At 68.0% G+C, this 27,338-nt stretch overlaps 1 protein-coding gene across 1 annotated transcript; it reads left to right on the plus strand.

Moving 5' to 3' along the window:
* Nucleotides 1–289: 289 nt before the first annotated feature.
* CSPG4 (chondroitin sulfate proteoglycan 4) lies at nucleotides 290–27,338 on the plus strand. The gene is made up of 10 exons (XM_051834579.2): nucleotides 290–716; nucleotides 13,402–13,565; nucleotides 14,668–18,225; nucleotides 18,827–19,297; nucleotides 19,559–19,735; nucleotides 21,421–21,619; nucleotides 21,737–21,871; nucleotides 21,973–22,139; nucleotides 24,185–24,368; nucleotides 24,541–27,338. The coding sequence occupies exons 1-10, from the start codon at nucleotides 617–619 to the stop codon at nucleotides 26,346–26,348; spliced, it is 6,963 nt and encodes a 2,320-aa protein (XP_051690539.2). The 5' UTR covers nucleotides 290–616; the 3' UTR covers nucleotides 26,349–27,338.

Consider the following 27,338-nt stretch of genomic DNA (forward strand, 5'->3'; position numbering starts at 1 on the left):
TGAGACAGGGTCTTCCTGCAGGAAACACCAGGAGGGGTGGTCTCTGGCCATTTGGAGTCGAATGTCTCTGGGTGTGAGAAGGTCAAGTTCTCAAAGACCCCTGCAGAGCCTCCTGCGCTACCTCCGTGCTGAGCAGAGGCAAAGCACCCCAAAAGTGAGTCCTAGGGGTGGGGGCCCCGTGCTCCCGTCCAAGGCTTCAGTGTGTGCGCGCACAGGGTCCTCCCCATTAGGAGGAGAAGCGAGGGGCGTGGCCCGGCTGGTGCCTCCTCCCTAAGCAGTCTCAGGAGTTCTGGGATCAGAACTTAGCGGGCCTGGGCCCGTCTGGGACTTGGTCCCAACTTTCCAAGGTGGAGCCTGGGTCGGATGGAGCAGGCGCAGGAGCCCAGCACGCGCCCTTTAAGAAGTCCGGAGGTGGGGGCGGCGCGGGAGCCCCAGTCTGAAACCCGAGCGCGCGGCCCCGCGCCCCGCCCCCCGAGCGAGGAGCGAGGTCCCGCCGCGGCGCCCGACCCCGCCCGCGCCCCGCCGCCGCGCTCGCCCCGCGCCTCGGCTCTCTCCCGCCTCGCAGCGCCGCGCCGCGTCCGCCGCTCCTCGCTCGCCAGTCCGCCAGTCCGCCGCGATGCGCTCCGGCCCGCGGCCCCCGGCCCCGGCCCGCGCCCTGGCCCTGGCCTTGGCCCTGGCCTCGACCTGGGCCATGTGGGCCAGACCCACAGCCGCAGGTGAGTGAGGGGCTTGAGATCCCGCATCAGCGTGTGGGGAGAGGGGCAGAAGCCGCCCCTGGGTTCGGGAGTCAAGGGGCTAAGCTGCTTGCTCCCCACTGCGGGGATCTCCAGACGTCAGCCGTAGGGTGGACACGGGACGCCAAGCAAAAAAGCCCAGGACTGCGGGCTGTGGGGCTTGGGGCCAGGAGACAGAAGTTGGGAGTGAGGCTGGCCAGGGCGTGGCACTGCTCACCGGCTTGTCCTAGACACCCAGTGGGGCTACCATGGGTGACCTCAAGAGTGACCAAAGGGCACCCAGTGACGCTGAGAAGTGCTCACCCCAGCCTCAGAACCCCTGGCCAGGAATGGGGAGTGGGCTGTGCAGGAGGCGGGAACCAGCAGGGAGCCCTCAGCCTCCACCTCCTCCCTCGCTTGCCTTCCCAGGGGGTCTGTCCGGTGCTTGGCCTTCCTTGTCCTGTTCCTGGCGCTGTCCTCTGACAGGACCTGGTTGGCGACAGTCAGGGCCGCCCATTGACACCTTCCCAGAGACGAGCCCTGCCACACCTGCCTGTCCCCAGCGCAGGACAAGCCCAGCAGAGAGACTGCAGGGTCCCCGCGTTGGTGCCTGCTTCCTTGGGCAAGGCCGGCTCTGGTTATGTCCTGGGAAGTGTGTCCCCCACCAGCCTCGTGTGGCTTTCCGTATTCCCCAGAGCAACTTTGTCCAGGGCCCGGGCCACACCCTTCTGCCCCTGCGATGGGCCCGCCCGCCCTTGTGGCCATCACAAGGTGCCCGGAAGGGAAGTGACTCAGGGGAGGACCCCTCCCCGCTCACAGGCGTGAGTCAGGCCGCTGCCCCAGGCTCCCTGCCCCTGCCCGGGGACCTGCTCCTCTGTGACCTCGGGGCATTTGTGGTGCCTGCGAGGTGGGCCAGTGCGGACCCCAGCTGCGGGAGAGAGGTTTGGGCTTCCATTACTTTGTTAGTGCCAGCAACAAGCTTTGTGCCGGGCACCAAGGGGTGCACAGAAGTGGAGGGGCTGAACTTGAACTCCCAACCTCCAATAGCGATGACTAAATGGTGCCTGTGAGAACTGCAGAGAAGAGACAGTCAGGTCCTCGAAGGCAGCCTTGGCAGGTGGGGCGGGCGGGGGCTGGGGGCTGAGCAAGGCCACCGAGGTGGGGGTTGAGATGGGAATACCGCAGCCCAGCTGGGAGGCACCCCTGGCGCACAGGCCGGGGAGAGCGTGGGGCTGAGCACAGAGCCCTTACATGGTAAGTGAAGCCCACAGCCTGTGCCCTGTTGGTCGTAGGGCGCCAAAAGGCTTCAGAGCAGAAGTGTGGCACGGCGCCTATGGGCGTTTGTAACGATAAACCAACATCTGCCTTAGGCAGGCGTTGGAAGTGGGGAGGCGGAGGAAGCAGCATCCAACCCCCCCCCCTGCCTTCGCACAGAGTGACAGTGTCACTCCTGCCTCCCCCAGGGAGACCCCAGCCCCTCAGTTCTCCTGACTAGAGCGAGGCACGCCGGGTGCTCACTCTGCACACACGACCACCACAGAGCCCAGCTCCCCGGGAAGCCGTCCGGGCCAACCCCACAGCGGTACAGATGGGGCCCCGGACAGCAAGGACAGTGCTCCGAGATCCACAGAGGCCACCGGCTGCCCAGGCAGAGCCCCCAGGCCTGCCAAGAGGGAGCCGTGTCCTGCCTGGGGGGACTAGGCTTGGGCCACTGGGACAGACTGAACCACGCATGCTCGGGGCATGCAGGGACCGCAGCTCCCACCCCCTTCCCTGTCTTGAAAGAAAGCCACAGGTGGGAGTCCCTGGCAGCAGGGCCTCTGAGCTGATAGGGGGTCCCGGAAGGCAAGGCTGCAGGAGCACCAGGTGTGAGAGGTTAACCTGGGAAGGCCCTGCTGCCTCCAAGGGGGGCTTGGGGCCCACGGTGCTGGGACAGACCCCACCTTGTGCCCACACAGACACGTGTGTGCTGGCCCAGTCCCTGGGGCCAGGGCAGGGGCCAGGCCCCTTGGCCCAGCCCACCCGAACTGTGGAAGACCTGTTCTAGAACCAAGTATAACAGAGCCCCTCCTGACGCCCGCCCACCCGCCCAGGCTGGACAGAGAGGGCCTTTTAGCACTGCCCGCCTAGGGGGCCGGGGGTGGGCTGCGCCAGGTGGGCCAGGCGGCTGGCGCTGGGCGGGAGGGGAATGGGGCACGTGGGGAGCTCCCAGAGGAAGTGTATAGGCTGAGAACTGGGCGTGCTGCCCGGAGGCGCGGGCTGGGGAGGGCTCACAGATGTGGGGCTCTGTGCTGGCTGGGACCTGTGTGTGTGCGTGTGTGTGCGTGAGGGGGCTGGAACCAGGAGCACCCAGTGGCTGCCGCCTCGCTCTCACGGAGCTGGGTCCTGCTCCCTCACCCCCATTCCTGGCCCCACTGAGCTCCCCTCTGTACCCCAGCACACCAGGGCGGTTTTTTTTTTTTTTTTTTAATAGAGTGGACAGTGAGAGAGAGAGACAGAGAGAAAGGTCTTCCTTTGCCGTTGGTTCACCCTCCAATGGTTGCCGCGGCTGGCGCACCGCGCTGATCCGATGGCAGGAGCCAGGAGCCAGGTGCTTTTCCTGGTCTCCCATGGGGTGCAGGGCCTGGTGCAGCACCTGGGCCATCCTCCACTGCACTCCCTGGCCACAGCAGAGGGCTGGCCTGGACGGTTTTTAAAAGTCACTAGAAAAGGAAATTAAGAGAGAAGTTTATTTTGGTACCGAAAGATTGGAAATCTGTGTGTACCCGGGGGTCTTCAAGTTCCTGGAGGACGGGTGCTGTGAGAACCGTGCCTGGGTTTCATGCTTGAGAGAAACCTCTCTCTTCACTTCTCCGGGAACCTTCCAGATGAGCCGGGGGTGTCTGGCTCTGTGGTGCCTTCGGGAGTGAGGAGTCCCTGCAGGTGTAGGCTGGGGGCGGGTTCCCACTCACCGCTGTCACTCGCTGAACCATACGGCTGATTCTCCACTGCATTAACTGTGTATGGCCAGTCTTGTACGGGGATCCTCTGTGGGGTGGGGGTCCCCGCCGTCTCTGCCTCTCCAGACAGGGGGAGGGTGGTTCCTCTGGTCGCCGAGTGCTGACCCCCAGGGCACCAGCCTCCCAGCAGCACTGCCGGTCAGGGCGCGTCCCCATTTCACAGATGCAGAAACTGAGGCTCAGCAGAATGCCAGGGCGGCCTCAGGTCGTCCCTTGGGCACACAGGCTATGGTCTTGCCACTCCCGTCCTCACACTCCCGGGGTACCTTAGCCAGGCCACTACCAGGGCTCACTGCAGGATGCCCGCCACCCATGGTTTAGAAATGACCTGGACTCAGAGAGGGGATGACACGTGCGCGGGTCTCACAGTGGCTCCCGGGCAGGCCCATTGTCCTTCCTCCCTGGTCCAGGGGCTGCCTGGCCCACAGGACCCACAGCTCCTGGGGACACACATCCCAGCCGCTGCTCTGGGGGCTGGGCTGGGGAGGGCTGCAGGGCTCCCTGGGCTTGGCAGGGATCCGGTGAGGAGGAGCTGGGACGCGGGCTCCGCCCCTGCGCACACGCGGCTCCCCGGATGAGCAGTTTCCGGATCAGCGTTTTGTGGAAGGTGTGGTTCTCATTCAGGCTTCTAAAAAAGCCTCGAAGTTGTCCAGACTTTCAAAGAATCCCAGTGAGGCCGTCGCCCAGGGCCCTGCGGAGTGTCCTCCGTAGAGCTGGACCCCTTGTCCTCACCCCACCGTGTCCCAGGGGCACCCACCTGAGCATCTGTGGGGGCAAGGGCTCATGGCGCCACCTGCCTGCAGCCCGTGCCCCTCTCTAGACCACCCTAACACTTCGGCCTCCATGTCTGAGGGACCCCACGGCTTGGGGCCAGCTGACGAGCCCCCCTGCCACCTTTGCTCCACCCCTCCCCTCCCCCAGCCTGCAGCCCCAGCACGGTGCCTGGGGGGCCCTCACTGGCCCCTGGCCTCTGCTAGCCCGTGGCTGCCAAGTCTGACACCCGATAGGAGTGTGTGTGCACACATCTGCATGCACAGGCACACACGTGTGCACATGCATGCCATGTTCAGCAGACTCCGCCCCCGAGCCGGCAGCCCTGGGGGAAACCCCCAACTCAGGACACACAGCTCCTCTCCCGGCCCAGCCCCGCAGCTCCGCAGCCAGGACGGGCCTGGGCCTGGGCCTGGGCCTGGGCCAGGGCCAGTCCACTCTCCAGGGAACCAGAGGGGCAGGGGAGAGGAGACCGACTTCCGTTCCCACCTAAGAGCGACTCCTTCCCGCCTACATCTCAGGAGGGGGCAGCTATAAATATCAGTGGCCCCAGGACGCTGATTCCCACGACACGCACCCCTCCCCGCCCCACTCGGCTCTGCACAGCCGCCGCCAGCTCTCCTGCCGCTGGCCGCCCGCCAGGCCGGCCTCGGGCCCAGACTCACACATGCTCCCCTCCCTGGGCAGGGAAGGAACAAATCACCCTTTTTAGGAGTCTCCGAGCCTCTAGGAGGGAGCGGCCTCCCTGCCCCCTCCTCCGAGCCCTCAGCTGCCAGGGACCTGTGTGGGGAGCAGGGGCCGGGCTGGCGACGTGACGCTGGAGGGTCCAGGGTTGATTCCACCCACTGCTCTCTGCCTGGCCTGGAGCCAGCGACTGGCCATTTCTGAGCCTCACTCTGCTCCCCTGTCAAGTGGGGGAGAGTAACGCATGCCCCTCCCAGGGCTGGGGCTAGAGCAGGTGCACAGCCCAGCAGTGGTGCCCGGTGAGTGTCTGCTCCCAGGCCTGCAAGAGGGTCTGTGTGGGCCGTGTGATGTTGAAAAGGAGAGGGTGGCTCCCAGGGGGGGTCGTCTGTCTGCCAGCCCCCACCCCAGGGCTGCTTCCCCCAAGCCTCACAGCCCCCAGGACGGAGCCTACCAGCCATGTGAGGCTCCAGAGGCGTAGAATGAGCGGGTACCTGGCCCTTTGATGGGGGTGGAAGCCCAAACGCCTGTCTTTCCCAACCCCTCCGGGCCCCTCCCTGGAGGTAGGGCTGGGGGCTGGGGCTGGGGGCAGGAAATGGCTCAACTGCCGGAGCTGCCACGGGGCTGTCCTCACCACTCGTGATAAGCTGCGGTGGCTGCATCACGAGGAGCAGAGATCCGGACTGAGGGAGGTGAGGAGCCTGGCGTGGGTGCTAGGGGTGCCAGAGGCCTGTGTTGAAAGATAGATCCAGACCGGCGCCGCGGCTCACTAGGCTAATCCTCTGCCTGCGGTGCCGGCACCCCGGGTTCTAGTCCTGGTTGCTCCTCTTCCAGTCCAGCTCTCTGCTGTGGCCCGGGAGTGCAGTGGAGGATGGCCCAAGTGCTTGGGCCCTGCACCCCATGGGAGACCAGGAAGAAGCACCTGGCTCCTGCCTTCGGATCAGTGCAGCGCCAGCTGTAGTGGTCATTTGGGGAGTGAACCAACGGAGGGAAGACCTTTGTCTCTGTCTCCTGTCTCTCTCTCACTAACTCTGCCTGTCAAAAAAAAAAAAAAGAAAAGAAAAGAAAAAAGAAAGATCCGAGTCAGGGGAAGGAATGAGTGTTCAGTGACAGCTGCAGACTGGAGTGAGCATCCCGGGCGGTGACACAGGGGGACCCTGGGGATGAGGCGCTGGCCAGGCTGAGATCCCACCGTGCGGCTGCCTTCTGCCTTCACCCCCGCCCCGGAAGGCGCTGCTCCCGCCAGCTCCCCGGATGTGCTAACCGCATCCCAGCCGTCTCCCTGCTGAGCCGCTGTCTCCGGGCATCTGGGGCCCATGTGCTGCTCGTCTCCTGTCTGGGGCCCAGCTGAGTCCCTGCAGGGGAGGTCTCTGGAGGGTCTGGCCCTCCAACTCGGCAGCAGAGACGCTGTAGGGACTGGAGCCTGGGCAGCCTGCAAGGGGGTCCTCAGTCTCCCAGGCCAGCGCTGAGGAGCAGAGCGGAGGTGCTGGTCCCAGTGCACTCGCCAGGTGGCCTGGGCCTGGGCCGGGCAGAGCAGTAGGCAGTGCTGCCTCCTGGAGCTCCAAGGTTGGAAAACCGCTTCTCGAGGCTGGCCCCGAGCCCGGGGCTCTCCGGGGATGAGGGCAGGGCTGGCCTCCAGCCCCCGCGCCCGTCTTCCACCCAGGCTCTGGCCCCGCCCTGCCAAAAATAAACCCAGACCACCCCATCTTGTACCAGCTCGACCCACCCAGCCCCTCCAAGTTGAGTCACCGCTGGGAGCTGCGCCTTTTTTAACCGTCTGAGTCACCGGTGGTGGCTCTGGCTCCGTGACACAGGCTCCAGGCTGCACAGCCCCGGCCAGCTCGACCAGGGGGTCTGAACGGGGTTGGCAGCAGCCTCAGCCTGTCCCCACGGGCCCTGCCCCTCTCCCCCTGTGCCCAAGGCAGCCCTTAGGGGCCCCGATGCCCACGTCTGACTGCACAGGCTCTGTCCACTGGGACTTCCGCCTGCAGGTGGGCGAGCCTGGCCTTCCGTGGGGAGACCACAGAGACGCCTGACTCCCGCCCTCCTGCCCCGCCTCCGGCACGGCCTCTCCCACCCAGCCTGGTCTGCGGTGATGGCTTTCTGGGGCCCAGGCCCCGGCTTTCCCTGATGCTGCCGGCTCCCGCTGCTTAGAGGGTCCCCCGGGCAACACCCTGTCTCCATCGCTGTCTTCTGATCTCTCTGATTATCTCAATCTCTTTCTCCCCCACCCCTTTCCCCTCTGTCCCCCGTCCCTCCCGTCCCTGTCTCTCTGGCCCACTGTTGTCTTCCACACTGTCTCTTGTCCCCATGGTCATTCCCAAGTGCATTCTGCAGCTGCCCCCTTGTAGACATAACAGATCCTCACCTCTGCCCATTCCCACAGGGACTCTGGGCCCTAGGGACCAAGTGCGAGAGAAATTTTCCACCCGCATCCCCTCCGTGCCCAGAGGCAGGCTGCATCCTGCGGCAGGGAATGTGGATCCCACAGGCACTTCCTTGGGGGCTGCACAGGGGCACAGGGGGCCTGGGAATGGCCCCGCCCCCACCCCTGCCTCCGCGGCAGGAGCCTGCACAGCCTCAAACCCGTGTCTCCGCAGCGACTGCGCTATAAATAGGGCTTGGATTCTATTTTCTTTAAAAACAAGCACCGGACTTTGTCGCCAGGGCCAGGGCGGTCCTCCACCCCTCCCTGGCCCTTGTGTCCAGCCCCTAGCCTCTGAGCACAGGGGCCTTGGAGGTCCGACCCAGTGGCGAGGGCTGGGGCCAGCTCGCAGGTGCGGCCGAAGAGGGGGCTGTCGTTGGGAGCCACCCCGCGAGGCTGCATTGTATCAGGACTGGTAGAGGTGTCCGTCCACTCCCCAGAGAGAAGGGGCTGCAGGCAGGGTGGGAGGTCAGTGGGTGGCCCTGCTGCTGCTCCAGAGGGCACAGGCCCCACCCTGGAGCAGTCTGGAGACACCGAAAGCTTCCAGGCAGGGAGGAGACTGATGGGGTCCCTGGTGACCCCTGCCTCGTAGACGGAGGAGGGCGAGGACCCAGGGGAGAGGGCTTCCTGTGCAGCGAGCGTGGCTTGTGATGGACCTGGGGTCCTGCGGGGGGTCCTGGCGTGGCCAGCCACTGGCAGGGATGTGCCGTGTCAGCAGAAAGGCTGGAAGAACAGGTGTGCAGAGGCACGGGCAGGGGGGTGCTGGCAGGGCTGGGCCAGGAGGAGAGGGCTACCCGTAAGCCCACCAGTGCCGGGAGCCGCTTCCGGGCCCCTCGCCCACCAGAAAGCCCTTCCGACGGGGGCCTCCTGGGGCGCAGCTGCCCTGCGCTGGGAACACGCGCCGTGGGTCCTGTCCTCTGGAGCCTCCAGCCTGGCCAGGCCTGTGGCCATTTACACCAGCAGCTCAGCTGCACCCACGGGGGCGCCCACAGCTTTCTACAGCTGGCCAGAACCCAAGTGTGGGTCAGTCTCCCCAGCCAGCTCCCCCTCGCAGATGGGAAACCGAGGCCGGAGAGAGGATGCGTGTGCGTTAGGGAGCGGGGCGGTAACCCCTGACCCAGACATCTGCCCTGCGTGTGGGGCACTGCTGTCTGCGGGTTTCTCCCAGCCGCTGCCCAGGGCAGGGAGCGCCGGACTTCAGGTCCTCGCCGCCATGCAGGCCAGCAGCCGTGGCCTCCTCTCCTCCCTACCTGGTTTGCACGGCCCCTGTCCCCAGACCCAGCCCGCCAGGCCTGGGAGGCCCCAGGACAGCCTCCTGGCAGCTCTGACCCCTGCGCCCTCTCATGCCACAGCCCCTGAGCTACAGGAGTCTCTCAGAGGGCAGCAAGCGGGTCCCTGGCACCGGACCCTGCCAGGAGAGGGCCTCCTGGGGGCAGCGTCCCGCCGCTGGTAGAGCCCAGACCCCCAGCCTCCCCATGCCCTGCCCCCCCAAGCCCCAGTGGGCAGGGCTGGCTCTTGTCACCCGTGTCTGGAGTGAGCCATCACCGGTAGGCTCCAGTAGGAGGCTGAGCCCTGCCCCCAGCTGGCCCCACGCAGCAGCGGCCATGGAAAGCAGGCTGCTCCCTCCCACTCCCACCCCAACCCCGCCCTGACAGAGGGACCCCAGGGGACAAAGGAGAAAGTGTGTCTTCCAGGCTGGGCTGCAGGAGCCAGTGGCAGATGCTCCACTTCCGGTTCACACCCAGCAGCCAAACACCCCTCCCTCCTGCGTGCGCACACGCGGTACACTCTCCCCCACTGCCGCCGCGGGGTTTCCGTGTGGGCTCTGCCACTGCTCCCCGGGAGGCCCTGGCGCAGGGGACTGCCCCTCTCAGCCTCCGCTTCCTCACTGCGAGATGAGGGCTCCTCTTAGGGACCCCTCTAGGGCTGGGCTTTCTCACCCTTTCTCTTCCCTCCCAGAACCACTGAAGCGAGGGTCCCCACAGCCCCTGGGGCCAAGAAAGTGGGGGGTCAGGGGTGCAGAAGAGGGCCTGGAATTCCGTCCCTCCCAGGGCGAGGAGGAAACTCCGGGGGCGGGGAAGCCCTCGGAGCTGCTCCCTCGGCAGCCGCCCCACCCTCCCACCCTCCGCGGCCAGGAGCTGGAGCCGCCACAAAGGCTCCATTGAGCTGCGTCCTCCCGACCCTGCCCTCCGGCCTGGGTGGACCCTGCTCACTTCCTCCGCTTCCTCTGTGCTGGGACACCCTAAGGCGGCTGTGGCCCGAGTTCACCCCACCCGTCTCCTGGGGGTCCCAGGGTCAGGGTCAGCAGTAGCTGCAGAAACCGGTCTCCTGCCCTGGCCTCAAGGCCTTGCTCGGGACCACAAGGGCATCTAGCGAAAGGCCCAGGACCCCAGGCGAGGAGACCCCCGGTGGCGGAGATCTCTGGGGTGCTCAGCGGGGTGGGGTCTGCAGAGCCACCAGGCCTGGTGTCCCACGGCTAGAGAGTGGCTCCCAGGTGGCAGCGTCACTGGGTCAGGCCGTGCGGGGGTCTCTGGTCGGCCTAAGCCTGTCTCTGTAACCCTCCCCTTTGATGGTGGCGATGAGGGAGATGGCTGAGCTTCGGGGGGCCTTGGGATGGCTGCTGGGGTGGAGATGGGGCAGCAAGGGGCTTGGTGGTCCCTTGACTATGCCAGGGGAGGGCCGGCGGCTGGGGCAGGGCCCCGGGCCCAACCCTGCGGGCACAAAGGACAGCCATTCAGCCTGGAAGCCCTGCCCCTCCCACTGCCTGGCCAGACCCCAAGGCAGGCTCCCATGCACCCCAGCCCCGACGTTCTCCGTGGCTCATGGGTTCTGGGCCTCCTTCGGGGGTTGCGGTCCGGCCCCTGTTCTCCCGGGTCGCCTCCCCCTCGCCACACCACCCTCCTTTCTTCCTTACCGCCTCTGCGATTGAATGAATGAGCGTGGGCCCCTGCTCCCCTCCCTGCCCACCTGTCTCCTCCTGCTCCATCCCGGGGCCCCTCCCCACACGCACGCACGTGCCCAGGTCTGCCCAGCGGCTCCGGCTCCCGCACTTTCTCCCTTATAAAGTCAGGCAGGAGCAGACGCCCAGGAATGCTGCTGCCCGTGACGCACACCCCGGGCTCCCGGGAATGTGGTGGAAGCAGGGTGCACAGGGATCCGTCCAGTGCCCCGCGGCGGGGCTGCTCCCCGACGAGTTACTTCCCTCCTGGAGCCCCGTCCGTCCATCTGGACAGTGGAAGCCCAGTGCCTGATGGGAGCTGGCCGGCCCCTGGGGCCCGAGGACTCCCACAGAGCAGGGTGTGCAGGTGTGGGGACCTTGACCCTGCCCAGACCCTAGCGGGCAGGGAGCCTAAGGCACAGAGCTGCTGCCTGCAAGGGGACCCTAGGGTGGGGGTGGGAGCCGGCCTTGGGCTTGGGTGCCCCTCCCGGTGCCTCCCTGCCCCTGAGGGGGCTCGCTGGGGAGCTCTGCCCGGCTTTATCTGCCCATCTGAGGAGGGGATGGGCAAGGACCGCAAGCTGTTCCTGTGCCCGCAGCCCTAGGTCTCGGAAGGGGAGCCTCCCCCGGCCCGCCCCTCACCCCCAGGCCCAGACAGTGCGCCCTGCTCAGGGCAGGCAGGGCGGGAGCTGGGAGGACCTCACCTCCAATACAGCCCTCCAGGAACACACGGCCCCTTTCACGGAGCCACGGCGGGCAGGCCCGGGCACAATCGCGGCTCTGTGCTGCCGGCTCCCAGCCCACACACGCACACACACACACATACACAGCCTTACGTAAACCCACGCCCCACCGCAGCGGCCGCACACACACAGATACACATGTCCGCCGCCCTGGGCACACACCTGCCCGTCAGCCCCGCCCCCCCACCCCGAGGGGTGTCTCCAGGACTAACCTGCACAAACGCTCGGGAAAAAGGGTGAAGGGAACACCCATTTATAGGATGGGGACACTGAGGCCAGAACTGGGCCCAGCCGGCCACCCACAGAGCTGCTGCAGGTCTGGGCTGGTGTCTGGCCTCTCCCCCCACGCCCCAGGGCTCCCATCAAGCCGCTGGGCCTGGCCCTGCCTGTGCTACCTTCCCCTCTCTTCTCTGTGGTCACGTAGCCCAGAGCCTCCAGGGGTCAGACGCCCTCCTCTGCCCCACCCGGGGGGACCTGTGTGCCCTGCCAGTTTCTCTGAGCCTCATCGCCCTCCTCCAAGAAGAACTCTGGGATTGGTAGCTCATTACGTCTTTATCCTATACCTCCTCTCCCACCGCCCCCACCTCCAGGACAAGGGTTGTGGGTGCTGTGCTGAGTCGGGACGCAGCGAGCCGGGCCGCCGGGCCGTCAGTTTCCAGCGCCGTGGCCAGCGATGAGGGGCTGCACAAGGCGGCCTGTGTGAGCTCCTCCCGCCCGGCCCCTCAATGGGCCCATTCAGACCCCAGCTCTCTGGAAAGTACCTCCGCTTCCTGCCCCTCCCACTGTAGCCAAACAGACGTCTGGGCTCTCCCACGGCAGGGGCTGGGGCAGGTGGCGGGGTGGCCGTGTGCCTCACTTCTGCCCGGCCCACAGCCTGCCCCAACGGGTTTACCCGTTCACCGCAGCCGAGGGCGGGGTCCCCTCCACACGGGGGGCTTAGAGCCCCAACCCCTAACACCTGCTTCTCCACAATAGACATGTTCTCACCAAGGGGCTGTCAGCTGCCTCACAGGATTCTCGGAGATGCAGCCATCAGCTCGTGCCAGCTGTCGTGAGCCACTGCTCCCCACTTGGTGGCGTCTCTATCTTTGGGGTCGGGGTGTGCCATGGACCCCACCACCGTGCTGTGGCTGCCCTCGGGGTGGACACGTCTCGGACCCCTGCCATGGCTGAGGCCGGGTCAGGCATCCTGGCAGGTGTAAAAGTCCCTCTCCAGGCTGTCAGCCGGGCGTGCTACGGGGTTGGGGAGAGGGGCAGGGGGCTTAAGGGAAGCCACGTGGGGGTGGGGCGCTGTGTAACCTGTTCCCATCTCCCACCCTTCCTACGCACACACGCACACACGCCCTGGATGTGTCTGGGCAGAGGCCCAGGTCTGTTTGGCTCTAATCTCTGCAAACAGACCAGAAGTGGGCGCAGCTCGGAGGCCTGCTTGGTCAAGGCAGCCATAAGAGACAGAAGGAAGCATCCCCCCTCGGCCTGGGCCTCGTCGCCAGCCCCAGCTCCTCTGGGAGCAGTGGGAAGTCAGCTGTCGTCCCTGGCTGCTTGGCCGAGGGGCACGATGGGGCCGGATCTGGCGCCTCCCTGGAGACTGTTAATAGTCCCCAGCAGGAAGCAATAGCGGGGGCCATGCAGGAAGTCTGGGCCCGTTTGGGGGCTGCCCTGCACGTGGTCTCCACCTGGCCTCAAGCCCTCGCCCCATGGCAGGGAAGCTGCCACCCCCACACCCGTGGCCCGGGAGCAAAGCAGGCATGGGCGGGCCCTCTGTCGGCCCGTGGGGCTGGGGCGTGGCATGGCCAGCGTTGCCCCAGAGCCCTTGGTGCACTTGGGAGGAAGCCGAGCAGGGACTGGCCCGGGCTGGGGCAACTCCCCTGGACCCCGTCCCTTTGGGCCAGGGAGTGGCCAGACCCAAGAGGCCGCTGGCCCCAGGAACCTCAAGAGTGGGAGGTCTGAGTTTCTGGGAATTTCGGGGCCTGGCCTTGGAGGCCACATCTAGGCTGGACACAAGACGAGGCCAGACCTGGCGCTAGAATCAGCCTGAGGCTGAGAGACCCACATGGGTGGGTCTCTCCTTCTGTAGCTCCTCACCCTCTGCAGGGCTGGGCCTGGGTCTTGACCATGCCCCCTCCCCCCACAGCCTCCTTCTTCGGTGAGAGCCACCTGGAGGTGCCTGTGGCCACAGCCCTGACCGACATCAACCTGAAGCTGCGCTTCTCCACCGCACAGCCTGAAGCCCTGCTGCTGCTGGCCGCCGGCCAGGCCGACCACCTGCTGCTGCAGCTCCACTCCGGCCGCCTGCAGGTCAGTGACCGCCCCCCGGGGCCAGGGCCGGGGTCCCCCTCTCCTTGAATGGCACCCGCCTGGAGTTGGTGCAGGTCTCCTTGGAGTCTCAAGTTCTCCCCTGTTGGGTGGCCAGCAGCACCCCAGGACGTGTGCATCCCTCACCAGCTGCCCCTACCCACCAGCCCCCTAGCACCTCCGTTCACACAACCCCTCAGGCCCTCTGTGCCGGGACCCAGGCCCCGGCCGGCCATGCCCGTCCCCTGCACTGCCTAACTGCAGCTTCCCCCACCTGGCACTGGGGTTCGCCTGAGCTCCCACTGCCCCCAAGCATTCCTCTGGCACTGTACCAGTTACCACAATGGTAGCAGACAGCCACGACTGCCTCATTTTTATTTAAATAATATGCATTTATTTATTGGGGAGGTAGAGAGACAGAAGCAGAGAGCTCATGGACATTTTGAGAACCCAGAATCTTAGTCCAAGTTTAGGGGAGCCCTCTGCTCCCACACCCAAGTGGGGAGGAGGACCAAGGGCTGATCCACCTGCTGCTGCCATTGCTTTTCACTGCCACCAGGGATCACTGTTGGACACAGCTAGGTACAGCCTGGGGGGCAGTGCCTTTGTGCTCTGTTCTCATGCTCTGCCTGTGGGAGCCGGACACCCAAGGTCTCTCTGGCACCAGCGTCCCCACCCCACCCTGGGCCAGGGATCTTTGCCTTAAAAGACAGAGCACCTGGCCAGCTCCCCACCCCTGAACAGGGAGCCCCACTGCCTTCGGGGAACCCAGGGGACTTTGTTCTTGTCGGGGGGACCCTAGTACCCACTGATGCAGGGATAGAATGTTCTGTATTCCGGGTGGTTCTCTCTGTGTGTCGGTTCCTCCGGGGCCAGGGATCACACCTGATTCACGTGGAGGTCTCTGGAGTGCCCACTCCCACCCGGGTCCAGCCAGAGCTGACATGGTTTGGGGTCTGTGTGTTTGGGGGATGAGTAGGTAGGTGGCAGGAGGACAAACAGAGAGGCATGTGCCTTTTGCCTGGGGACCCCAAAGCTTTCGTAGGGGAAGTGATAGGCTGGGGGTGCTGTGCCCACCCCCACACCTGCCCCGTCTCCCCCCCAGGTCAGACTCACCCTGGGCCAGGAGGAGCTGAGGCTGCAGACCCCGGCAGAGCCCCTGCTCAGCGACTCCGAGCCCCACACGGTGGTGCTGGCTGTGTCGGATGACTGGGCCACGCTGTCCGTGGACGGACACCTGAACACCTCCGCCCCCATGCCGGGAGCCCCCCTGGAGGTCCCCTATGGGCTGTTCGTGGGCGGCGCCGGGAGCCTGAGCCTGCCCTACCTGCTGGGTGCCAGCCGGCCCCTGCGCGGCTGCCTGCTCGAAGCCACCCTCAACGGGCGCAGCCTCCTGCGGCCGCTGACGCCAGACGTGCCCGAGGGCTGTGCTGAGGAGGTCTCGGCCGGTGCCGACGTGGCGCTGGGCTTCCCGGGGCCCGGCTCGCTGGCCACCTTCCCCGCCTGGAGCACGCGGGACCGCAGCAGCCTGGCATTCACGCTGACCACGCGCAGCCGCCACGCACCCCTGGCCTTCCAGGCTGGGGGCCAGCCGGGGGAATTCATCTACGTGGACGTCTTCGAGGGCCACCTGCGCGCCGTGGTCGAGAGGAGCCAGGGCACCATGCTGCTGCACAACAGCGTGCCCGTGGCCGACGGGCAGCCCCACGAGGTCAGCGTCCACCTTGACGGCCAGCGGCTGGAGATCTCCGTGGACCAGTACCCCACGCGCACCTCCAACCGCGGGATGCTCAGCTCCCTGGAGCCCCGAGGCGGCCTCCTCCTCGGGGGGCTGGACGCAGAGGCCTCGCGACACCTCCGGGAGCACCGCCTGGGCCTGGCGCCGGGGCCGGCCGACGCCTCCCTGCTGGGGTGCCTGGAGGACCTGAGCATCAACGGGCAGCGGTACGGGCTGCGGGAGGCCCTGCTGACCCGCGGCATGGCGGCCGGCTGCAGGCTGGACGAGGAGGACGAGTACGAAGAGGACGTTTACAGCCCCTACGAAGCGCTGTCCACCTTGGCTCCCGAGGCCTGGCCGGCCGCGCAGCTGCCAGAGCCGTGCGCGCCAGAGCCGGGGCTGCCGCCGGTGTTCGCCAACTTCACGCAGCTGCTGACCGTGAGCCCCCTGGTGGTGGCCGAGGGCGGCACGGCCTGGCTCGAGGGGCGGCACCTGCAGCCCACGCTGGACCTGACCCAGGCCGAGCTGCGCAGGTCCCAGGTGCTGTTCAGCGTGAGCCGGGGGCCGCGGCACGGCGAGCTGCAGCTGGACGTCCCGGGCGCGCGGGCGCGGAAGATGTTCACGCTCCTGGACGTGGTGAACCGCAAGGCACGCTTCGTGCACGACGGCTCCGAGGCGCCCGCCGACCAGCTGGTGCTGGAGGTGTCGGTGACGGCGCGCGCGCCCGTGCCTTCCTGCTTGCGCAGGGGCCAGACGTACGTGCTGCCCGTGCGCGTCGACCCCGTCAACGACCCGCCCCGCGTCGTCTTCCCGCACGGCGACCGCATGGTGCTGCTGGAGCACACGCAGAAGCCGCTGGGGCCCGACGTCGTCCAGGCCTACGACCCGGACTCGGCCTGCGACGGCCTCACCTTCCAGCTCCTCGGCGCCCCGGCCGGCGGCCTCCCGGTGGAGCGGCGGGATGCGCCGGGCCAGCCGGCCGCCGAGTTCTCCTGCCGCGAGCTGGAGGCGGGCGGCGTGGCCTACGTGCACCGCGGCGGCCCCGCGCAGGACCTCACGCTGCGGGTCAGCGACGGGCTGCAGGCCGGCCCGCCGGCCACGCTGCGGGTGGTGGCCGTGCGGCCGGTCATCCGCGTGCGCCACAGCACCGGGCTGCACCTGGCGCAGGGCTCGGCCGCGCCGCTGCTGCCCGCCAACCTCTCGGTGGACACCAACGCCGTGGGGCAGGACGTGAGCGTGCTTTTCCGCGTCACGGGCGCCCTGCGGCTCGGCGAGGTGCAGAGGCGCGGCGCGGGCGGGCTGGAGGGCACCGAGTGGCGGGCCACGCGCGCCTTCCACCAGCACGACGTGGAGCAGGGCCGCGTGCGCTACCTGAGCACCGACCCGCGGCGCCACGACGCTGACACCACCGAGGACCTGGCCCTGGAGGTGCAGGTGGGCCAGGAGAGCCTGAGCAACCTCTCCTTCCCCGTGACGGTGCAGCCGGCGCGGGTGTGGATGCGGCGGCTGGGGCCGCTGCACACGCGCAACGCCCAGCCGGAAGCGCTCACCGAGGCACACCTGGAGGCCGCCCTGGAGGAGGAGGAGGGCCCCGCCGCCGCCGCCTTCCACTACGAGCTAGTCCAGGCGCCCAGGAGAGGGAACCTGCAGCTGCAGGGCGCCAGGCTCTCCGACGGCCAGGGCTTCTCCCAGGACGACCTGCGGGCCGGCCGCGTCACCTACGAGGCGGCGGCCCGCGCCTCCGAGGCGGCCGAGGACTCCTTCCGCTTCCGAGTGACCGCCGCGCCGCACGCGTCGCCCGTCTACACCTTCCCCATCCACATCGGCGGCGACCCCGACGCGCCCGTGCTCACCAACGTGCTGCTGCCCGTGGCCGAGGGCGGCGAGGCCGTGCTGTCGGCCGACCACCTGTTCGTGCGCAGCCTGCAGGGCACCGGCTACCTGTTCGAGGTGGTGGAGCGGCCGCGCCACGGGCGCCTGGCCTGGCGCGGGGCCGCGGGCGCGGGCGCGGGCGCGGACGTGACGGCGTTCACCAACGAGGACCTGCTGCGCGGCCGGCTGGTCTACCAGCACGATGGCTCCGAGACCACAGAGGACGACGTCCCTTTCGTGGCCACGCGCCAGGGCGAGGGCAGCGGTGCCGGCGCCTCGGGCTGGGAGGAGGTACGCGGCGTGCTCCGCGTGGCCGTGCAGCCCGTCAACGACCACGCGCCCGTGCAGACCGTCAGCCGCGTGTTCCACGTGGCCCGGGGCGGCCAGCGCCTGCTGACCACCGACGACGTGGCCTTCAGCGACGCCGACTCGGGCTTCTCGGATGCCCAGCTCGTGCTGACCCGCAAGGACCTCCTGTTTGGCAGCATTGTGGCCGCCGACGAGCCCTCACGACCCATCTACCGCTTCACCCAAGAGGACCTGCGCAGGGGCCGGGTCCTGTTCCTGCACTCGGGCGCCGACCACGGCTGGCTGCAGCTGCAGGTGTCTGACGGGCAGCACCAGGCCACGGCGGTGCTGGAGGTGCAGGCCTCGGAGCCCTACCTCCGCGTGGCCAACGGCTCCGGCCTCCTGGTGCCGCAGGGCGGCCAGGGCACCCTCGACACGGCTGCGCTCCGCCTGGACACCAACCTGGACATCCGCAGTGGGGACGAGGTGCACTACGTCCTCACGGCCGGCCCTCGCTGGGGGCAGCTGCTGCGGGCGGGCCTGCCCACCGGAGCCTTCTCCCAGCAGGACGTGCTGGACGGGGCGCTGGTCTACAGACACAACGGCAGCCTCAGCCCCCGCGACGCCCTGACCTTCTTGGTGGAAGCGGGGTCGGTGCAGGCGGAGGCCACGCTGCCCGTGACCATCGCCCTGGAGAGCCCCCCTCCCCCGCTGCGGCTGGTGCGGCACCAGAAGATCTACGTCTTCCAGGGAGAGGCCGCTGAGATCCCCCGCGACCGCCTAGCGGTGAGGTCGGGGGCGGAGAGCACTGTGTGCTGGGGACTGGGGACATGGCCTCCGGGGCTCCCCAGCTGGGGGCTGGTGGGCAGAGGGACGGGTGATGTGTTCCCAGGGTTTTCTGGGGGCTTGGGCATCCGCCTAGGGGCTGTGTGTGCCTCCAGACCAGGACTGGGTGGGGAGGGGCTTCCCAGGCAAAGTGGACGTGCTAGGCAAAGGCACAGAATCGGGAACCCAAATTTGGACGTGGTGTTTGGCGTCCAGGGGCTGGGCCACCAGGCGAGGGAGCACCCAGCAGCCTTCGGGGTGGACTCCGTCTGCCGCAGTGTGGGCTCCTCTGAGAAGGCTGCTGCGCCCTCTGGTGGTCATGGATGGGAATGGCAGGGTGAGGGAGGAGCGCTGAGTGTGTGTGCACACACACGCACATGCGTGTGATGTCCGTGTGCAATGAGAGTGTGGTCGTGGACCTGTGGGTGTCCCTCGGTCTGTGTGGGTGGGAGCGTGGTGCGTGTCTGCTTGTTGCCTGTGTCAGCCCCAGTGGAGGGAGAGAGCGACAGGTGGAAACAGCCCATGGCCCCTCCTTGAGTCCCCGCGGCCCTGTGTCCCCCAGGCAGCCCAGGAGGCCGTGGCGCCGGCAGACATCGTGTTCTCGGTGAAGAGCCCCCCGCTGGCCGGCTACCTGGTGGAGGTGTCCCCTGGCAGCCCGCCCCGCCTGGACCCCGTGCAGAACTTCTCTCAGGAGGCGGTGGACGCCGGCCGGGTCCTGTACCTGCACTCCCGCCCCGAGGCCTGGCAGGACGCCTTCTCCCTGGACGTGGCCTCGGGCCTGGGCGCCCTGCTGGAGGGCGTCCGCGTGGAGCTGGAGGTGCTGCCCAAGGCCATCCCGCTGGAGGCGCAAAACTTCAGCGTCGCCGAGGGCGGCGCCCACACCCTGGCCCCGCCGCTGCTCCGCGTCACCGGCCCTTACTTCCCCTCGGTGCCCGGCCTCCTGCTGCAGGTGCTGGTGCCGCCCCGCCACGGGACCCTGCAGAGGGAGGACGGGCCTCAAGGGGGGCCTCTCGGGGCCTTCTCCTGGAGAGAGGTACGGGCCGGGGTGTGGCCGGCGGGGGCGTGGCCTGGGGCCGGTGGGGCGTGGCCTGGGGCTGGGGCGTGGCCTGGGGTCAGCGGGGGCGTGGCCTGGGGCCGGTGGGGCGTGGCCTGTGGCTGGGGCATGGCCTGGGGCCGGTGGGAGCGTGGCAGGGCAGGGACGGGGGGCGGCTCCCTGGGTCTGCAGGCTGGGCGTGAGCCCCGGGGACAGGTCCCAGACATGCAGGGGGTCATTACCAGTCCCGGCGACCCGCAGGTGGAGGAGCGGCAGATCCGCTACGTGCATGACGGGAGCGAGACGCCGACGGACAGCTTCGTCCTGGTGGTTAACGCCTCAGAGATGGGCCGCCAGAGCCACCCAGTCACTGTCACCGTCACCGTCCTGCCCGTTAACGACCAGCCACCTGTTCTCACGGCAAACATGGGCCTACAGGTGAGTGCGCTGCCCGGGGCCACCCGGTCTCCACGCCAGGGGAGGGGCCCCAGACCCCTGCTTCCGCCTCTGGAAAGTAGAGATGCCGCCAGTGCCCCCCCCCCGGGGGGGGTTGCTGGAAGGAGAAGTATAGCCTTGTGCCGGAGACAGACCACAGAGCAGGGGCGCGGCCTCGGTGACCGCCCACTTCCGAGTGTGGGGCAGCCTTGTGAGCGGCTCTGTGGCCTCACCCACAGCACCAGGTGTTTCCTGTGGCTCAGGGCCAGAACCCAGGGGCTTGGGTTCCCTACCCCCGCCCCCCAGCAGGGGACCCTCAGTGGGGCAGAGTCCTCCATGGCCAGAAAAGCGGGGGGCCGGAAGGGTGTGGCTGACTCAGCCCACGTGCGGCAGCAGTGGACGGGCAGGGCTGGGAATTCCAGCTTCTGGGGTGTGGACGCCGGGGGCAGCGGGAGCTGGGGGCTGTAGAGCGGGCTGCAGGGGCCCCTCCTGGCCTGAGGCACCGAGTCTTGGGTGGTGGTCCGGGTGCTTCAGGAAGGACTGGGGAAGTGGGGTTAAGAGACAAGCTTGTTTGGGTGCAAAAAAAAAAAAAAATAGGAAAGCCAAAGCTGGGCATGCTAGGGGCCCCAGAGCATGCATGGAAACGTGTCACAAGAAGAATACACGCACCAAAACAACTCATCCTTAAAGAGAAAAGGGTTATTCATTGGAAAGACAGAGCTACGGAGAGAGGAGGAGAGACGGATCTCCCACGCACTGGTTTACCCCCCAAATGGCTGCAACAGCTGGGGCTGGGCCAGGCTGAAGCCGGGAGGGTTTCCCACACTGGTGACAGGGACCCAAGTCCCTGAGCCATCTTCTGATGAGCTCCCAGGTGCACTAGCAGGGAGCTGGAATCAGAAACAGGTGGGACTCGAACTGCTACAGCGTTATGGGATGCCGGCACTCCAGGCGGGGACTTAACCCACTGCACCACAACACCCACCCGCCCCCTCCATGAGATTTTTGAAGTCTCCTAGCACATGCCTGTGAGTGGTGGCTCGGTAGCCTGGAGGGAAGCAGAGCTGAGGCCCCAAACTAAGGGTCGGCCTGGGACCGCGAGCCAGGACTGCTGCTGTGTGGCAGCTTGGCCACCAGGTGGCACTGTCCATCCGTGTCTGCTCCCTGAGCCCAGCCCTGAAGCCCCGCCGCCGTGCACTGTGGTCATCCTCTGGCCCAGGCTGGAGCCCAGGAATGCCGGAGCTCCCTCCCTGGCCCGATGCACTGACCCGGCAGGACCCTGGGGACAGGATGCTGCCCTACTGGCAGTGAGAGGCCAGGGGGAGCTCCCTGCACCCCACTGGGCACGTGACTGCTAGGCCTGGTCCTCTGGGCTGGGGGCTGCGGGCAGTGGACCAGACACGGCCTCTGCTCCCCCTGCCACAGTAGAGGCATGTCTGGGTACCCCGAGCGGGCAGGCAGCCCATCCCTATGGCGTGCCTGGCCGCTGCACACACCTTGGAGAGTCTGAGGGGTAGCCCTGCCCTGCGGGAGAGCCGGGAAGGACCAAGCCTGGGTGGAAGAGGAGGAGGCTGGGGTACTGACCCCCGGGGCCTCCCTAGGTGGCCTTGAGGGACACACAGGGAGGCTGGTGGGAAGGCGGGGGCCTGGGCCTGGAGGCCAGAGCTTGCACAGGCCTGTGTCCCCAGATGTGGGAGGGGGCCACCGTGCCCATCCCCGCCGAGGCCCTCAGAGGCACGGACGGCGACTCGGCGCCCCAGGACCTGGTCTACGCCATTGAGCAGCCCAGCAACGGGAGGGTGGCGCTGCGGGCGGCGCCGGGCACGGAGGTGCACAGCTTCTCACAGGCACAGCTGGACGCGGGGCTGGTACTCTTCACACACACAGGTGGGTGCTGGCGCCGTGCAGACCCCCGGGGCGGGGAAGGCGGGGAGAGGCCCGGAAGGGGGGCACACCAGCCTGGGCCGGCAGGACCCAGCTCCATGCCCTCCCGCCCACCCGCAGGTGCCCTGGACGGCGGCTTCCACTTCGCCCTGTCGGACGGCCAGCACATCTCCCCCGGGCACTTCTTCCGAGTGACGGCACAGAAGCGGGCGCTGCTCTCACTGGACGGCAGCCGGACGGTGACCGTGTGCCCAGGTGGGACTGCGCCGTGTGTCGTCTGCGTGCCGGTGTCCACCGTGGGGGGGGGGGGCAGCCGCGGCCTGGAAGCTAACAGCAGCTCCCCCCGCCCCCTGCAGGGTCGGTCCAGCCACTCAGCAGCCGGAACCTGAAGGCCAGCTCCAGCACCGGTGCCGACCCGCACACACTGCTCTTCGAAGTGCTCGCTGGCCCCGAGCTGGGCCGGCTGCTCCACTCCCGGCGGGGCAGCGCCGGGGACGCCCTGGTGAACTTCACACAGGCAGAGGTAAGCGCCGGCTCCGCGCTGCCCCCAAAGGCCCCCTGTGCGGGTCCAGGGCCCTGGCTCCCGCACCGCTGCCCTGGTTCTGGGCACCCTGCCCCCCAGGAGCTACTGCCAGGCTGTAGGACATGAGGGGGCGCTGGGCGGGAACTCGGGGTGGCAGGAGCCCACTGCTGGTCCTGGAGACCGCAGCAGGCAGCTGCGGAGGGCCGTGCAGGGGGGAGGCAGGGGAGCTGTCGGGCCTGGGGCAGTCTGAGCTCCGGTCAGGCGCCAGGGAGAGGCAGAATGGACCCCTGAAGCAAACAGGGACAGAGGCTGCTAAGGAATCCAAGCCTGGGGCAAAGCTGTGGTCCCCAGAGGCCCACATGGAGACCGGAACTCCGGCCTGGGTAGAGGCAGCCTGCTGGCCCCCCGGGCGCTCTGTGCTGGTTGTCCAGTGGTTGGGGACGGGGGAGAAGGATTGACCCTTTGTCGTGCGGAAGGTGCCGCGAGGGTCCCTGCAGACTGGCAGAGGAGGCAGAGCAGACAGGCACCTGATGCACCTGCTGGGAGCCGGGCGTGGGGGGGAGGTGAGAGAGGGGAGGGGTCCCGGGCCTCAGGCCTCACTGCCCCTGAGAGCCTCAGCTCTCTGATACTGCCCCAAGTCCCGTCCTGGCAAAGCCCACCCCTAGGGCCCCCTCCTGCCTCCCCTCCTCCAGCAGTACCCCATCAACAGGCACTCCCTGGAAAGTCCCGCCCCCACCCTGTGCCCGACACAGGGGGCTTTGACCAGGGAAGGGAATAGGCTTCTTGGTCTCCCCCAGCAGCACCCCCAGTCTCCTGGAGCAAGCCAGCTGTGGCCAGCCTCCCTGGCCCCCTCCCCTTTGTCCTGGGCCGCCCATCCAGGGGCTGGCCACGCCCTCCCCAGCCTGCAGTCTTGGGACAGACCAAAGTGTGTGGCCACCAGGGGGCCCAGCGGTCCGTGCCACCGGGGAGGCTGGGCTGGGGCTACGTGGCAGACAGGGAGGAGGGGGCAGGCCAGGGCTGCGTGAGGCCCTGTCGGGTGCTGTCCCACAGTGCTGTGGGCTGGGCAGCCAGGGAGCAGGTGTCCCGGTTTCTGGAAGTTGAGGTCAGGGAAGTCAGGTGTGGAGAGCACACCACCGGCCTGCTCCCCTGTGTGTGACGTGCCGACCGCCCTAAGGAGCCGCTGTGTGCCGTTGCTATGCAGGCCAGCTGGGCCGCGGGACCCATGTGGCCAGCCACAGGGCCACTGCCGTGACAGTCCCCTCCCTTGGGGCTTGCTGTGGCTGCTGTGTGGAGAAGCACTGCAGGGCGGGGGTGGGGTAGGGGCAGAGCTGGGACACAGCCAGGAAGCCATTGCCAGGAGGCAGCGAGGGGCTGGGTGGCCCTGGGGTCCCTGCCCGAGCCACTGATGAACGGAGCAGCCAGCAGGGAGCCCGCGGTGGACTCGGAGTCGGGAGTCCGGGGAGAGCCAGGGCTGGGGAGCTGGCATTTGGGGCCCCAGGCCTGAACGGGCAAGAACCAGAACCCCAAGCTGGGAGACGTAGGGGAGGAGCTGGGACTAGCGGGGAGGAGGGAACCCGGGCGACCGTGCTGGAGCCCACTGCGATGCCGCCGGGTGCTGCTGCGTGCCCAGGCCGTGGGTCTGGGGACAGCAGCCCTCGGTGCCCTCTGGGAGAGGTCTCGGCAGGGAGAGAGAAGAGGGGGCAGCTGTCTCCGAGGGGGAAGATGTGGCCCCTTTCGTGGGGAGGAGAGAGGGGGGCATTGGAAGCGGCACGCCCCAAGGCATCGCTCCATGCGGACGGGCGCGTGGATGGCCCAGAGGCTTGGCCTGGAGCCGATGCGCAGGGTTGAGAGCCGGCTCCTCACTGCCACCTGCTCGCCTCACAGTGGCCGCTGAGCTGGCGAGGCAGGCGGGGCGGCGCGGCCTGGGCCAGGCTGGGCACTGAGAGCTTGCTGAGACCAAGCTCCCGGGACGGTGCCAGCCAGGGAGGGGTTCCTGGGCACCACGGGCGGCACGGCCCACCCCCAGCCCCGGTGTCTCCCTCCAGGTATACGCCGGGGAGGTTCTGTATGAGCACGAGATGCCCCCAGAGCCCTTCTGGGAGGCCCACGACGCCCTCGAGCTCCGGCTGTCCTCTCCCCCTGCCCCCGACGTGGCCGCCACGCTGGCGGTGACCGTGTCTTTCGCAGCCGCCTGTCCCCAGCGCGCCAGCCGTCTCTGGAAGAATGAAGGTGAGTGGTGTGAGGGGCTTGCAGGGGAGGGGACACCCTGGTCTCCCGGGGACCCTGAGCCCCACCCCAGGGTGCCTGGTACAAGGGGCGGCACAGCCTTGCCCAGGGGACCCCAGGCCGAGGGCCCTCACCCTGGTGGGCTGGACTTTCATAGCCTGTGTCCTGCCCCCAGGTCTCTGGGTCCCCGAGGGCCAGCAGGCCAGGATCACAGTGGCCGCCCTGGACGCATCCAACTTCCTGGCCAGCGTTCCGTCCACCCAGCGCCCCGAGTATGACGTGCTCTTCCAGGTCACGCAGTTCCCCACCCGGGGCCAGCTCCTGCTGTCCCAGGAGCCGCTGCACGCCGGGCAGCCCCACTTCCTGCAGTCCCAGCTGGCCGCGGGGCAGCTGCTGTATGCCCACGGAGGCAGCGGCACGCAGCAGGACGGCTTCCGCTTCCGCGCCCACCTGCAGGGGCCGGCGGGGGCGGCCGTGGCCGGGCCGCACACCTCCGAGGCCTTCCCCATCACCGTGCGCGACGTGAATGAGCGGCCGCCGCAGCCCCAGGCCTCCGTGCCGCTCCGGCTCACCCGCGGCTCCCGCGCCCCCATCTCCCGGGCCCAGCTGAGCGTGGTGGACCCGGACTCGGCCCCAGGGGAGGTGGAGTACCAGGTGCAGCGGGCGCCCCGCAATGGATTCCTGAGCCTGGCAGGGGGCGGCCCGGGGCCCGTGACCCGCTTCTCACAGGCGGACGTGGACGCAGGGCGGCTGGCCTTTGTGGCCAACGGGAGCAGCGTGGCGGGCGTCTTCCAGCTGAGCGTGTCTGACGGGGCCAGCCCGCCCCTGCCCGTGTCCCTGTCCGTGGACGTGTTGCCGTCCGCCATGGAGGTGCAGCTGCGAGCACCCCTGGAGGTGCCCCAGGCCCTGGGCCGCTCCACCCTGAGCCGGCAGCAGCTCCAGGCGGTGTCAGACCGGGAGGAGCCGGACGCAGCTTACTCCCTGACCCAGGCGCCGCAGCACGGGCACCTGCTGGTGGCCGGCCAGCCAGCCTCAGCCTTCAGCCAGCGCCAGGTGGACCAGGGGGACGTGGTCTTCGCTTTCACCAACTTCTCCTCCCCCCATGATCACTTTGCCGTGCTGGCCCAGGCCCGGGGGGTCAACGCGTCGGCCATGGTGAACGTGACCGTGAGGGCGCTGCTGCGTGTGGGGGCGGCGGGGCCTTGGCCCCAGGGAGCCACCCTGCGCCTGGACCCCGCCGTGCTGGATGCCAGCGAGCTGGCCAACCGCACCGGCAGTGTACCCCGCTTCCGGCTCCTGGAGGGGCCCCGGCACGGCCGCGTGGTGCGTGTGGCACAAGCCAAGACGGAGCCCGTGGAGCAGTTCACACAGCAAGACCTTCAGGACGGGCGGCTGGGGCTGGAGATAGCCAGGTCCCCGGGCCCCGCCGGCGACAGCCTCACGCTGGAGCTGTGGGCGCCGGGCGTCCCACCTGCCGTGGCCTCGCTGGACTTTGCCACGGAGCCTTATGACGCTGCCCGGTCCTACCGCGCCTTCCTGCTCAGGGTCCCCGAGGCTGCTCGGACAGAAGCTGGAGGGCCGGGCCGCGGCCCGCCCACGGGGCAGCCAGGCCCCGCGGCGTCCAGCCCGGTGCCCGCGGTGGCCCGGGGCGGCTTCCTGGGCTTCGTGCAGGACAACATGTTCAGCATCATTGTTCCCCTGTGCCTCGTCCTGCTGCTGCTGGCACTCATCCTGCCGCTGCTCTTCTACCTCCGCAAGCGCAACAAGACGGGCAAGCACGACGTCCAGGTCCTCGCTGCCAAGCCCCGCAACGGCCTGGCCGGCGACACCGAGACCTTCCGCAAGGTGGAGCCGGGCCAGGCCATCCCGCTCCTGGCCGTGCCGGGCCAGGGGCCCCCGCCGGGGGGCCAGGCGGACCCAGAGCTGCTGCAGTTCTGCCAGACACCAAACCCTGCCCTCAAGAACGGCCAGTACTGGGTGTGAGGCCTGGCCCGGGCCCTGAAGCTGACCAGGCCAGGGACGGGCTCGCCCACACCCCCAGGCCCAGGGCTCCCATGCCCCGGCGCTGTCTGAGCAGCCCCGAGCAGCAGAGACTGGAGACACCAGGCGTGCAGGGCGCTGCAGGTCCCCGGGGGTCCCAAATGGAGCGGAGTCTGGTGCTGGAATCTCCCCAGCTCACGCCAAGCCCGGGCAAACCGCAGGGAGCTGGGAGGGGCCGTCAACACCAGAGTGACCTCCCCCGAGTGTGTGACCTTGGGTAGGTCACGTATGACACTGGCCGCCACACTGGCAGGGAGGAGAGAGGTGGCTCCCGGTTTTTCTGCCCAGCCCTGGCCGCCCCTTTCTCCGCCCTGGGGTGCAGGGAGAGCTCCCTGGGGGGGGGGGGCAGCTGGCAGCAGAGCCCCTATTCTCTAGGAGGCTTCACCAATAGAATAATATATTGAGGGGCAGTGGGCGGGCGCTGGGGGTGGGCTTATTTAAGGGATTGCAAAGGCACTATTTAAATGTGGTGCTGAGCTAGCCAGGACTGACAGAGCCCCAGGGCTGTGAGCCTCACAGGACCCCACCTTGGGCAACCATGGGTAGGTGGCCCCGGCGGGCTGGGTGAGGAATGTGGAGGGGCTCAGGCCAGGGTCAGCACTTGCTCCTGCCTGAGGACTGGGGGTACGGCGGTGGGGGGCACTTGGCTCTGCAGAGCCTGGATAAACGGTGCTTCGGCAGCTCGGACGGCTGCGTGGTGTTTGTGTCTGTCCCTGGGCCTGTGTCCACATCATCTGCATAGCCGGCAGGGTGGACAGGGCCAGGCAAGCCCCTGGATCCTCACCGGACCCCCGGAGGGGGAGGGGGAGGCGGTGTGGGCAGGTGCACGGTCTTCGGGAGCTGGGGCCCACACCCTGGCGTTCAGCGGAGAGCGCGTGGGTCCTCCACAAGGAGCTACAAGAGAAAGTAAAAATAAACGCTCCTGGCCCGAGA

This window comes from Oryctolagus cuniculus, chromosome 12, assembly GCF_964237555.1.
Source record: "Oryctolagus cuniculus chromosome 12, mOryCun1.1, whole genome shotgun sequence".
In the NCBI taxonomy this organism is placed as follows: Eukaryota; Metazoa; Chordata; class Mammalia; order Lagomorpha; family Leporidae; genus Oryctolagus; species Oryctolagus cuniculus.

Bases quoted from the DNA above. Each gene is read 5' to 3' on its own strand.
- CSPG4 (XM_051834579.2), top strand. From the start codon at position 617: ATGCGCTCCGGCCCGCGGCCCCCGGCCCCGGCCCGCGCCCTGGCCCTG. The intron at 19,298-19,558 runs GTACGGGCCGGG...GGCGACCCGCAG, and splicing joins GGGCCTTCTCCTGGAGAGAG to GTGGAGGAGCGGCAGATCCG. The intron at 21,620-21,736 runs GTGGGTGCTGGC...GCCCACCCGCAG, and splicing joins GGTACTCTTCACACACACAG to GTGCCCTGGACGGCGGCTTC.